Source organism: Topomyia yanbarensis, chromosome 1, assembly GCF_030247195.1.
Source record: "Topomyia yanbarensis strain Yona2022 chromosome 1, ASM3024719v1, whole genome shotgun sequence".
NCBI lineage: Eukaryota > Metazoa > Arthropoda > Insecta > Diptera > Culicidae > Topomyia > Topomyia yanbarensis.
Genome location: NC_080670.1, coordinates 205,106,327 through 205,118,525, shown reverse-complemented (window position 1 = coordinate 205,118,525; position 12,199 = coordinate 205,106,327). Strand labels below are relative to the sequence as shown.

Below are 12,199 nucleotides of genomic sequence, written 5' to 3'. Positions count from 1 at the left end.
AAAAATCGAAGCTGTCAATAATCCGGAGCAAAACAGAAACGAATAATCAAAATCAGGAGTGCGTTCTCAGCTGCTTGGCTTTGTTACCAAGATATAGAAATGAAACGGTGGAAACATTTGACATTTGGAGTGTTTTATAACAATCTAAGCTTGATTTAGTTTGGAGTTGTTTGGTTTTTTTTGACTACTTTTTGCCAAGAAAATGATCCGGTCTAAAAGAAAAACTTTACATATTGCGCACTTCCCATCAACCTGGACTCCTCGCTTTCAAAGTGCGAGTGATAAAAGTGCTACCTTGAACTGCGAGCTGTCAAATCGCATGTATTTCAAGTGATAGAGATGGTACTTTCATAGACAGACCATAGAACTAACCAGTCTATGAGAAGAATTTAATAGAAGAAAAGTAAGTGCGCATTGCGGTCCATAATAAAAAAAATATACACGAACTTTAACTCATATAGTCCAACGATTCCACATATTGTTTGGATTATACCAACGACACGACCAGCCACTTCTTGATTTTTTCCGTGAAAAAAGGTCTCCGTGCAATTTATCACCAGTTACCGGTAAATTGTGTCGCCCCTCGGTACTGTCAAAAATAAATTTTCCAAGCAACACTGCTTTGAAAATCAACAACCTCTGGTTGTTATTGAGTTGTCTGGGGCAACGGACTATTATTATATTCTTTTCTCAGGACAGCAGAAAGTTTAAGAGCAGTTCAAATATAATACGAAAGTTGTGTTCTTATTCAATAGATTTTTTTTTATTTCAGTCGCTGTCTGTATAATCCACTGCAATGATATGTAAACTTCAAAAAAACGATAGGCGACAGGAAGATTTACTTCGGTCGAACAAACCATTACTGGCCAAGAATGGCGACATTCACCGAAAAGAAATTTTCCTGTAGCATTTGATAGTTGGATATTGAATAACGCGACGCATTGTCGTCCAGCAGTCAAAAATATAAAAATTTGGAGTATGGCTGCTTTACGTTCAAGTTATAGTCACGGTTGTATTGATCACGGTGCTGAATAATTAGTACAGTAATATTCCGCAATTTTCACCACTGATCATTACAGCGTCAGCGGTAATGTTCTGAAAATAATGTCCAATAAAATGAACACATTCGACCGGAGCGTTAGATGTTCCACAACGGCTAGTTTGACAAATTTCGAGGATATAAATGGTAGAGGCAGGCAATATGGTATGCAATACATTTTAAGAAGTCTTAATCGCTAGAAATATGGAAGCCCATTAAGAGATAATTTTCTCACTATGATATCTTATTGAAACAATGTTCAATTGGGCTACGGGAATGGCATAATTATCTAGAGCTACGTTACTGATTTTGTTTTCCTTGACACATCGTCAACTATATGTTCTTGGGCTATTGGTGATAACACCGCCGATTCACTATCGTTGCCGGCTAATAATTCTTTCGCAAAAAAACCAATTCATCTGCACTAACAAACTTCCCACCCAACCAAAACACCTGAAACCAGAGCGAATCCGTATTCAATTATGGATAGTAATGACCAATTGTAAATTGTATGAGAAACGTGATGCAATATTGAAATATACCAAGTGTAGATCTTTTAATATTCTGATATAACCTATGTTATTAAGAATACTTTTGATCAAATTTTCAGTATTAAAACTTATTTATGTTTTTTAAGATATTTAAAATATTAACAAATATTTTTGCAATTACAAAAGCAATAAAAGGTTGTTAATTCATGGCATTATAAGGGGTTAGAAACGATCATGTGGCTGTTGTCATCATATATCGTAAAGGCTAGTAGTGTTTTGAGTAAGACTCCTACTGTTGACTACTCGAGAGTCTATCTCAATGTCTTTCGAGACTGGTAGAACGGCTCAGGAATCATCGGGAATCGAACGTACGCGTGAGAAAAAAAGTTTCTTTGCTAAAATTCGTGCCAATTCCAAGTCCGTATCCAAGGAACGTCACTCAGGGTTTGATAATGTTGGTGACTTTCATTAACATTGCAAAGTATGGAACACTAGCTGAACCTTATGCAGCACTATCAGCACAATGTTTCGCCGGTAGGCATTCCGTCGGTCAATGGAACCGATCTTGCCCATGTGAGGCTTGACTAGTTTCTTTGCGCTACGGACTACGTCCTCATCTTCACCAACACCATCAACTAACCCATATAACAAATAAATAAAAGTTCTACGGTTGAAAGTAACAGCTGCAAAACATCCGGTATACAAAGCTGTTGCTCTCCCTGGACAATTCACTGCAATTCCAATAATGTCTACGGACACCACAAGTTTTAGGCACATATGAACAACAGCAAAACTAGTATTATAATAAATTACAAAAATTACTTCATATTTCTCTTCAAATCCGTTGAGAGGCGAAAACCGATGTTATTGTGTCTGGAAGATGTATTGTCTCGACCGTGTGACGCCATAAAACTAATCTTTTAAAATACATTCATTACTTTGCCTGAAACGAACATCACAGCGAATTTCTTGGCAGAAAAAAATATCTGCCAAGAAATTAATTTATAAAAAACTGCGAAATGTTTTGTTGTTTACGAAACCCTGCGTAACCAGGAGTTGCAACGGTAACAAAACGGTTGTTAGAGAAAAATACACGGTTAAATAAAACAACCTGCAGAAAAGTTCTTTTAACTTACTTTTGAGTTGTGCGTCGCTTTCGCACTTATTAGTGTTGTCAAAAACAAAACGAGAGGTTCGACTCAGTCGAGATCTTCCGTGGGGGAAGTTACTTTTGAGTTGTTTGGGGTGAACTCAAAATTAGGTAAATTCAACTTAAATTTGAGTATAAAAAACCTATCAATGAGTTGTAATTTTTGCCGTGGTTAAATGGAAACTACCTTCAACACGGTTTACCTAATTTTAAGTTCCCCCACGATACCACGAGATTGAGTCAAAGGAACTCAATTTTAGGTAGTTTTTTGTTTCCGTGTAACAAAAATGCTATAAGTGCTGCTAGTCTCACATATTTTGCAATCAAATTTGACAGTACCAGTTACCTGAGTCACTGAGGGGTAGTCAGATTTGCGATACAGTTTCAGAATGCAAGTGTCTAGTCGTGTCGTTGATTATACCCTGAACAGGTCGTTAGGCTCTTGGATCATAAGATGTTTATTAGGGGCTAGAATCCAGTTTTTAGTGCCATAAGCAATACAGTCGTGATTCGCTGGTTGGACATTTGTTAACTGGACCGCTTTTTAGTTGGACCTCCGCTAGTTGGACCATTGTCCAACTAAAAAGCATCTGAACGTCAAAATCTCATGTCAAATTTACTTTGACAATCAATCTGACAATATTTAGAGATGTGAACAGATGCATTACACTACCAACCTCTCCTTTGGATAGTTTTTGACATTTGTCAGTCGGTCCAACTAGCGAATCAAATTCGTTAGTTGGACAAGGCTGTGGCCCAACCAGCGAATCACGACTGTATATGGAGTAGGGAACATCAATACGTAGTGGCATTACATTTATAGTCGAAAACATCGTTTGTACAGTCGTGATTCTCTGGTTGGCTCACACGCTCTGTCCCACTAACAAATTTGGTTCGCTAGTTGAACCGACTGACAGATGTCACAAAATTTAGTTATAGGTTTTGTGCTTTTACGCGCAAATGTGGTTTTACTTAATAGTCTCCCTAGCGGAGAAAAATTGACTTCGCTTCAAAATTTTCTCTTTCGAGGGAAATATATCATAATGCATCTTGCATTGACTTGCTAAGCCTAGCGTCAATCCGGCGTAGCTATTCAGAGACCGAGTAGTGTAGTAGAACCTAACCTCACTTAAGGAGGAAGCATTTTTTTGAGAAAGCGGACCTAGCTTTTTGAAATTTTAGGTATATGTGTACACACATTTGCCAAGTTCGAATAATTTTTCTTCTTTAAAAAGTATCACCAAATAGCGGGGCTATGGGTTACTCAGTGAAGTAAGTACTCGTTATTGTAGCACTTGATTATCGTAAAAAAAATTGTTCAAAACAATGAAGCCGAGATTTCCAATTAACATAGGTATATTTTCAACATGAGCCTGAAAACAAAGAAATACGGGAAATTTGTAACGTTTTATTGAATTTATCTGTTTTTGGGATTAAATTGTGATTTTAACGTGCTATAAAAATATTTTAAACCGGTTTTTAGTAATATTATAGATTTATGCAGACAAGAAATTGATTCTGAAAATTAATTCCAATCTCGAAATAAATAAATTCCAATCGAAAAGTGAAAAAGCGCAAACAAAAATCAAGTTGACGAGTGAATGGCATTCCCTATTCCTGCAGAACCTCGTTCGTTTGTGTACTTGCGTACTTGTGTGGAACTTCTATGAATTCGAAAGAGAATTTTTTTTGAATTGGGTTCTGAAATTAGTTTGATACAGTTTTGGTTTATCTATTGTTGTGAGCAATAAAAAATTGCTCACAACAATAGATAAACTGGTGGGTCATATGAGCAAGCTTATAGTTTCCCGACGACGACGTCTTCTACCGCTGGAGTCAGGATGTTTTGGCATTTTCAAATGCGAATCACCTGAGCCTGCGAAATGTCCGGACAAGCGTAAAGTTACGTACTTTATGCTTTCGGAACCGACTGACACTGAATCGAATCATCGACCAACATAGTCTACTGACCTCAACGCTCACCACATCTCACTAGATTGAGGATATCGTCTCTCGAGCAGCAACAGAGAGCATGTTTCAATCCAATAATAATCCGTGGAACCCCGAAGTGACCACTGCCAGTAGAGCCAGAAGAAAGACCCTTCGCTTTTTCGCATCCAGAGAAATCAAATCAAACGAATTCTGGCGAGACAGAAACATTGCGTGAATAGAGATCGATAAAACAAAAAGTACCAGCTGGCAAAATTTCCTCGGTTAACAATACATCGAAGCTGTGCATTAAATGGAAAGAGGAGACAAAAAGGTTTCACACTCGTAGTAAACGGAGCACCCACATTGGACCCTCCGGAGCTAATACTTCGAATCCCTATTGGCAGATAAGATAAGATAAGATCAGCGATGGAAACCTCTCGAACTTCGTTTCCCCCAGACGATGGGTAACTACATAACAAGCACATTACAGGACATAAGCTCTTGGGAAACTGGAAGGACTGGATCTAGATAAAACAATTCCACCTGTTGCAGCTACTTCGTATCGCAGTGACTTTGAGGGACTAACAGCACTAAATGTTGGGAAAGCTAGAAAAATTTGGAGTAATCGTTGAAGATAAACATCACGTTGATTACGTGTATGCATCGGCTCCGTTATGCTCAAAAAAAACTTTGGACCAGAGAGACCACACCTTCAGATGTCAAATCTAGGCGATATTTGAGTTAGCAAGCGCCCAAATCTTTACCACTGCCGATGCGAAGTCAGGCTTTTGGCAGATTGAACTCTATGAAGAAAGTTCAAAATTTCCTTTTTTATTTCGACTAATATGTAGTCACATTTTCTTTTTCATATTTAAACGAAATTCAATTAGCTAGAGATTACTGGATAGGGAAATTTATGAAAATTTAGACCCATAGTACTCAAGAGAGAGAGAGCAAGGATGTGAAGTATACAGATCAGAAAACCAGAAGTGGCTGTGAGTGATTCGTAGTTATTCTGCCTAAGCTCGACCCCCACCAACAGAAGACAAAAGTTAAGCCTGTATGATATTAAGCCTGTTTCTAATGACCCTGACACTTCTAGTTTTCCAATCTATATACTTCACATCCTTGCTCTCTCTCTTGAGTACTATGGCTCTGAATTTTCATAACTTTCCCTACCCAGTAATCTCTAGCTAATTGAATGTCGTTAAAATGTAAAAAAAAGTTCTACATTAAGCACATTTTAGACGCTTTGTTGACATTATCACTAGTTACGCATGCCGATGGGTGTAGCTCCAGTCAGTCCTTGAGATATTCCAGCTTTGGGATAACAGAATAATTCACAGCCTCCGAAACGTTAAAGCACTAATGCATGTTTGCATATTTAACTTCGAAGCTTTTCTCGAAAAAATAAATCTATGGAATACGAAATAGGACACATTCTCACGTCAAGCGGGGTGAAAGCTGATCCGGATAACACAAACCGCATTCTGAATATACCTCAGCCCGAAGATGTCGCAGCGATCCAACGATTTCCAGAGAAGGCACACTATCTTTCAAGTCTTTCCACCGTCGCAGAGCCCCTACATCGGCCAACAATCCAAGATCAGCTCTGTATTCGGTCCCCTGAGAAAAACTTTGAACGCCTTACGTAAATTGTGGCAACGAGGAGATGGGCATAGCGTAGCTGGTAGATCGATTGCGTTGTACGCAGGTCACCGGGGTTCGATTCCCAACCCCGCACAGAGGCAAATGACCCAAAGGTTAAAACCTCTATAATCAAAATTTAAAAAGATGGTGACAACGGCACCAGTATTATGGTATTTCGATGTTACAAAAATACAATTATCCAATGTGACAATGGTAACATAGGATTAGGAGCTGTTCTTGTTCAAGAAGAGCATCCAAACGTTTATGCATCTAAAACGCTAACAACTACTGAACGTCGTTTTGCACAAAGTGAGAAGGAAACCTTAGCTATCCTTTTCGTATGGCCAAATTTGAGAAGCCACCGGTCAAAAGTGAGCGCTCCAATTAGTGAAGGCTCAAAACGGTGTCTCTAATTTTTGGCCAAAGCTGGGTGTGAAACGAAGAGGACAAATCATGGCAACGACAACACGATTTTAACACGACAGGGACAACGCTGCCACAACGATGAAACGATCTCGAAACAGATCTGCTGTGCTGTGGACTTATTAATGGGAGTTGTACCTTGATCCTAGATTCACCGTTGACTTTCCTTGGCTTGGTTTTCTGTCGTTGATTAGGTAAGCTCTCTGGAGTTGGCATCACGTTGAAACGCAATTTATTCGATAAATATTTACATAGGTTATCTTAAAGCTACATGTTGTCCGCGCGATTCATATATCGCCACGGGAAAATTTGTCCCTTTTAGTCTTTAAGTTTTTCCCTATTCTCCTGGCGTAGATTTCCTATCTAGTTTCCTATGGCCTTAGAAGGGCACAATTCCTATTTATTGACTTATATATTTGCTTGCTATACAATCCTAGTCCAGTCCCGTAAGAGCTCCCAAAGTATGCGGTTACATTTTATCGCTTTCTAAGATTTTACAGTCGTGATTCGCTGGTTGGACACTTTTTAACTGGACCGCTTTTTAGTTGGACCTCCGCTAGTTGGACCATTGTCCAACCAAAAAGCATCTGAGCGTCAAAATCTCTTGTCAAATTTACTTTGACAATCAATCTGACAATATTTAGAGATATGAACAGATGCATTTACACTGCCAACATCTCCTTTGGAGAGTTTTTTAACATTTGTCAGTCGGTCCAACTAGCGAATCAAATTCGTTAACGTCGGACAAGGCTGTGGCCCAACCAGCGAATCACGACTGGATTACCATCCTAACCGCAGAGAAAGTGAGAAGGAAAAACGAAAGCTAGCTAGAAAATTTTATTTTCAAACTAAGAGTATACGTTGGTGGTTTTTTGCTAAGAGTGTAAAACTCTTATTTTACCAACATTTTTTTCTGTGTGCAGTGTTATGCAACAATACAAAAACAATAAAATTTATCGTTTCTACAGTAAATTTCATTACATTGAACTTTTTCAGTAAATAAGGGGGGCGGTTATTAGAAAAACTCTAGTAAGAGAACTGCGGAGAGAAGAACAGAATTTTTGGCAACGTATGCCCCCGCATTGTATGGCATCACGTCCAACGTTATAAGGATAGGAAATGTTCGATTGGATTCGTTTTTTGACAGCTAAATGCGAATCCAATCGATCCAAAATAGTCTCCGCAGTTCTCTTTCTAGAGTTTTTCTAGTGGTTATGTATCTTAACATTAAAACATGCATTTTTTACTCCAAAACAGTCAAATTTGTGAAATTCTATTGCGAGACCTCTGCGTCGAACTATGTTGAAACAGTAATAACTATAATATCTATTGTTGTATGATTGTTTGTACGGTAAATACCATTGTAAAATTCTATCCGGGGGAGTAGCGAAACTTCAGTCATGTTCTTATTTTGATCACCCTAGTAAAAAGAAACTATACACGTACTCTAACCCAAACGGTAATTTGATTAGGGCAATATTCCTTTTAAACAAAATGCATATTGCGAATCTTTTCTATAATCCACATCGTGACATATCAGCCATGCGCCGCCAAGCCGTGCGCCGAATCACACGCATATTCACTTTGCATTAGTGCAAGCGAAAAAACGATTCGACGTCTATTTTTGTTTCGTTCGCACTCATGTGTGAAACATATAGCAACAAAGCGACGAAATGCTAGTTTATCTCGGGATAGACAATATATTTTCGGGTGTAAAATAACGAGAGTAAACTGTTATTCGCACTAAAACTACGGTTAAAACAGTTAAGCGTGCATTGCAACCGGAAGAGCCTTATCGATCGATTTCATTTTCCTTTTGTCCCGTTGCAGCGTTTGCAGTTTTTGACAGTTCTGACAGCACGAAAGCCTCACCTCAAAACGTCAGTCAGCAGCGAGCCTTTTCTATACTTCCGTCTCTCGCAAGCAAAACAGAGAAATTTTTAGGTAAAGTAAAAATTCGTATTTTTCGTTGAAATATCAATATTAAACGAATAAACTAGTGACAATTTTGTAGTAACAAGTGAGATTAGTGAAATACAATAAAATTCTTTTTTGCAATCGAAGCTTTTTCGGTGAAAATTGCGAAATAAAGTGAACTAGTTTCCACGCACGACCTGCCGACTGTTGTCACTTTCCTGCATAACCTCGATTCGAAATTTAATTTTTATTTTCGCTTTCAGCAGGAAGCAAAATGCCACCACGTAAGAACAAAACCGTCAAGGAAGAGGTTCAGGTCTCACTGGGCCCGCAGGTTCGTGAAGGTGAAGTGGTGTTCGGTGTAGCTCACATCTATGCCAGCTTCAACGATACTTTCGTTCACGTTACCGATCTGTCCGGAAAGGAAACCATCTCCCGTGTTACCGGTGGTATGAAGGTGAAAGCTGATCGTGACGAGGCTTCACCGTACGCCGCTATGTTGGCTGCTCAGGTAGGTTCTATTTGATTTGGATCACAAAGATGCACCTGAAATGATCTTTCCATTTCGGTTGATGTTTTGGAAAGCTTTCAGCGGGTGCAAGAGTACAGCCCTTCAACAACAGGTCTGAAGCCAGTCGATTTCATTAGGCTTAAGATTTTCCGTGAAGGGAACATTATTATCAAAATTAACTAGTACAGATGGTAACTAAATTTCCTCTATATTTTTAGGATGTTGCCGAAAAGTGCAAATCTCTGGGCATCACCGCTCTGCACATCAAGCTGCGTGCCACCGGTGGCAACCGTACCAAAACTCCCGGACCCGGTGCTCAGTCGGCTCTGCGTGCGCTTGCCCGTTCATCCATGAAGATTGGCCGCATCGAGGACGTTACGCCGATCCCGTCGGATTCCACCCGCCGGAAGGGAGGTCGCCGTGGTCGTCGTTTGTAAGCCGTTTTTTTTTCGTTTGTTTTGTTCGCTAGTAATTGACGCAGCGGAAATTCCATTTGTGAAGTGTTTTCACAATAAATGCTACTAAATCATTTGAGAATAAAAACATTACAGTGGAACAGCGTTAATTTTTTGTTGTATACTTTATTAGGTCCATAAATAAGCGGTGATTAAGCAATATGCAAATAATTTATTTTGTAATCTTAAGCTGAAGCAGTTCCGGTATCGGCCAACTTTCCAAGTTTAACGTAGACCCTAGTTGTCAGTGCTTGTTTCTGCGGTCCCTTCATCGGAGTGCTGCTTTTATCGACCACCGTATTAACGTACGTGTACTGCAACGAAAATCCGATGCAGATATCCTCACGCGGGGTACAAGCATCATCCGGTTGAACTGATAACTTGATTGCTATCTGATTTGCCTTCCGCCAGATAATGAATCTACGAAAAAAATATCATTATCGATTTGATCGAATTTTTTACGCTATTTCCCCTACCTCGGATCTTCCTGCTGCGACTGAACCACCTCATCAAACTCAGCCGAATCGTCCCGGTGGTGAATAACAAACGACGAATCCGGCAGCCGAAAGCTTCCATTAACTTTCTGCTCCACCATCCGGGGATCCTCCAACAGATTAGCCTGTTTAGCCAAACTGGTACTCAACCCGCTGAGAACCAGCGACGTGGAAGCACTATTCTCCGCTGCCAGCTTCAATTCTTCAATCATCAGCTGCTCCTCCGTTTCGGTTGGCAGTTCCATAATCGTAATCGTCATGTCGTTGATCGTCGGATTGACCATCTTTAGCAGTAGAACAGACTCCTGACCGACCATAAGCGGGTCACATTTAACGAAACGTACCTCCGGAACGTGATAAGCAGCAAACATCGCAATTCGATACTTGATCGAACTGGGATTGTACTCCGATTTGATAACGTTTCGATCGCACTGGCGGCAGCGCAAGGAGCGCTTTATTGACAGCAGCTTGTGCTGTGGAAACAGTTTATTCACGGTAAACGGTTGTTTAGCCGGTTGGGCCAAGCGCTGCTGCAGATTCGTAATATTTTTTAAATTGATTCCTTTCGTTAGAAGTTCCGGTGGTAGATCGTCTACGTCCTCGCTCGCAACGGATCGATTAATTGGCGACGGAGTCGCCTTAATTTGAGTCTTACTGTCGGACCAACCCATCTGTCGTCGTATCATCGAAACCGTTAACCCGGTCCGATCGGTCAAGCTGGGAAACTTGCTCTGTTTAGGCGTCTTTCGACGCCACAATTCTTGCTTTTCCTGTTTCTCATGTAGGACCACTGATTGATAGTGTTCCAACAGCAAAGAAAATCTCGTTGCATTCGAGTATTCCGGTTCGGGCCACTGCCCGGTAGCAACGGTCTGATCCGGTATGCCGACATCCCGCGAACTCCAGCGACAGTTCAAGCAAGCCAAATAGTACATTTTACGAGTGACCTGCTTACCAGGGGCACTGGATTCAGATTCCTTCTTAGGCTCAGTACCTGCAGCTGGGGAATCTCCAACAGCAGTTGCGGCTGGAGGAGCAACCGAAGCGCTGGAGGCACGCACCGAAAGTGTGTGCTGACAGCTGGGACAGTTGAAACATGTGTTGCATCGATTTTTCCTAATTTTCGCTTCCGATGAGGGGATATTTTCCAGACAGTTGGAGCAAAAGTGGGAATCGACCTGCCGGTGACGTCATTTTAGTGTATGAAATTAACGGGATGCACAGAAAGATCTTACCTCATGACAGACGCAGTATCCGCAGCGGAGTTTCATGCAGTGTCGACAAAAGTAGAGCTTGGTCAACGGGTTCAGTAGACCGCATACGCAGGCATACTCCACGGTGCTGGGTAGCATAAAAAAGGACATCCTTTCTTCCGATTGCGTTTGCGTATGCAAAAGGTGAAAACTCGTAGCAGCGATTTCTTTTTTTTTCATCCGCGACAAAACATTAATATTTTTTGTTTGTTTTGTAATGACAGATCATTGCAGGGTTGCCATTTTCCCAAGCAGGGCCGATGCTGAGACCTGCAATAATTTGGTCGATGAGGCCCCCATACTGAAGCAAACATATTAATAGGGTTACCGAAGATTAGCACGCGATGAAATCGATTCAAAATAGTGAAAGAATTGAAAATGCACACCGTTAGCTCCAACCACAAATTTTAGAAAAAAAAATTCGGGCAAAATAGAGGCCCTGTTGGTCAGGAATCCGACTGTCATAAATTGACATACCTGCTGGGCAAAAATTGGAAACTATTTGTTACTATTTTTTGGTATCCAGATAATTTATTGGTGAGCTTTTTAATTCCCCACTCGATTTCTTATTTACATCCTCCAACAGACTCTTTAAACACTGACTAGCGAAGTGTCAAAAATTGCAGCCAAACGAGCATGAGGGTTTTGTGAGGGGTAGCCAATGCAAAGCTTATGTGAGCTAGCGCGATGCCAGTTTACATTCATGGTTGCTACCGTGGAAGCACCATACTTGACGCGGTTAACACAATTTCGAATTCAAATACGATTAAAAAATTAAAAGTTCATTCAATTCCATAAATATTACACACAGTAATAGTTGAACTAATAAACAATACGAGTAAAATACTTGAAATAAAAGTTTATAAGAATTTCACATTGTTATG

The 12,199-nt window shown here is 40.2% G+C and overlaps 2 protein-coding genes across 3 annotated transcripts; one reads left to right on the top strand and one right to left on the bottom strand.

Moving 5' to 3' along the window:
* The first annotated feature begins 8,500 nt into the window (after positions 1–8,500).
* On the top strand, positions 8,501–9,678 carry LOC131689078 (small ribosomal subunit protein uS11). Of its 2 annotated transcripts, none has more exons than XM_058973881.1 (3): positions 8,501–8,629; positions 8,869–9,113; positions 9,332–9,678. In XM_058973881.1, the coding sequence occupies exons 2-3, from the start codon at positions 8,877–8,879 to the stop codon at positions 9,548–9,550; spliced, it is 456 nt and encodes a 151-aa protein (XP_058829864.1). In that variant the 5' UTR covers positions 8,501–8,629; positions 8,869–8,876; the 3' UTR covers positions 9,551–9,678. The 2 variants fall into 2 exon arrangements, with proteins under 2 accessions (XP_058829864.1, XP_058829858.1); XM_058973875.1 differs by having other exon boundaries at positions 8,524–8,629; positions 8,866–9,113.
* On the bottom strand, positions 9,670–11,486 carry LOC131689070 (dynactin subunit 4). Its single transcript, XM_058973863.1, has 3 exons — positions 11,298–11,486; positions 10,045–11,240; positions 9,670–9,988 (listed from the first exon to the last, which is right to left on the bottom strand). Exons 1-3 carry the CDS (start codon positions 11,424–11,426, stop codon positions 9,754–9,756), a joined length of 1,560 nt encoding a protein of 519 aa, XP_058829846.1. The 5' UTR covers positions 11,427–11,486; the 3' UTR covers positions 9,670–9,753.
* Between the last annotated feature and the right edge of the window lie 713 nt (positions 11,487–12,199).

Coding starts and splice junctions, on each gene's coding strand:
- LOC131689078 (XM_058973881.1), top strand. CDS start 8,877: ATGCCACCACGTAAGAACAAAACCGTCAAGGAAGAGGTTCAGGTCTCA. Junction 9,114..9,331: donor CCGCTATGTTGGCTGCTCAG/GTAGGTTCTATT, acceptor CTATATTTTTAG/GATGTTGCCGAAAAGTGCAA.
- LOC131689070 (XM_058973863.1), bottom strand. CDS start 11,426: ATGTCCTTTTTTATGCTACCCAGCACCGTGGAGTATGCCTGCGTATGC. Junction 11,241..11,297: donor GATACTGCGTCTGTCATGAG/GTAAGATCTTTC, acceptor CGTCACCGGCAG/GTCGATTCCCACTTTTGCTC. Junction 9,989..10,044: donor TCGCAGCAGGAAGATCCGAG/GTAGGGGAAATA, acceptor TTTTTTTCGTAG/ATTCATTATCTGGCGGAAGG.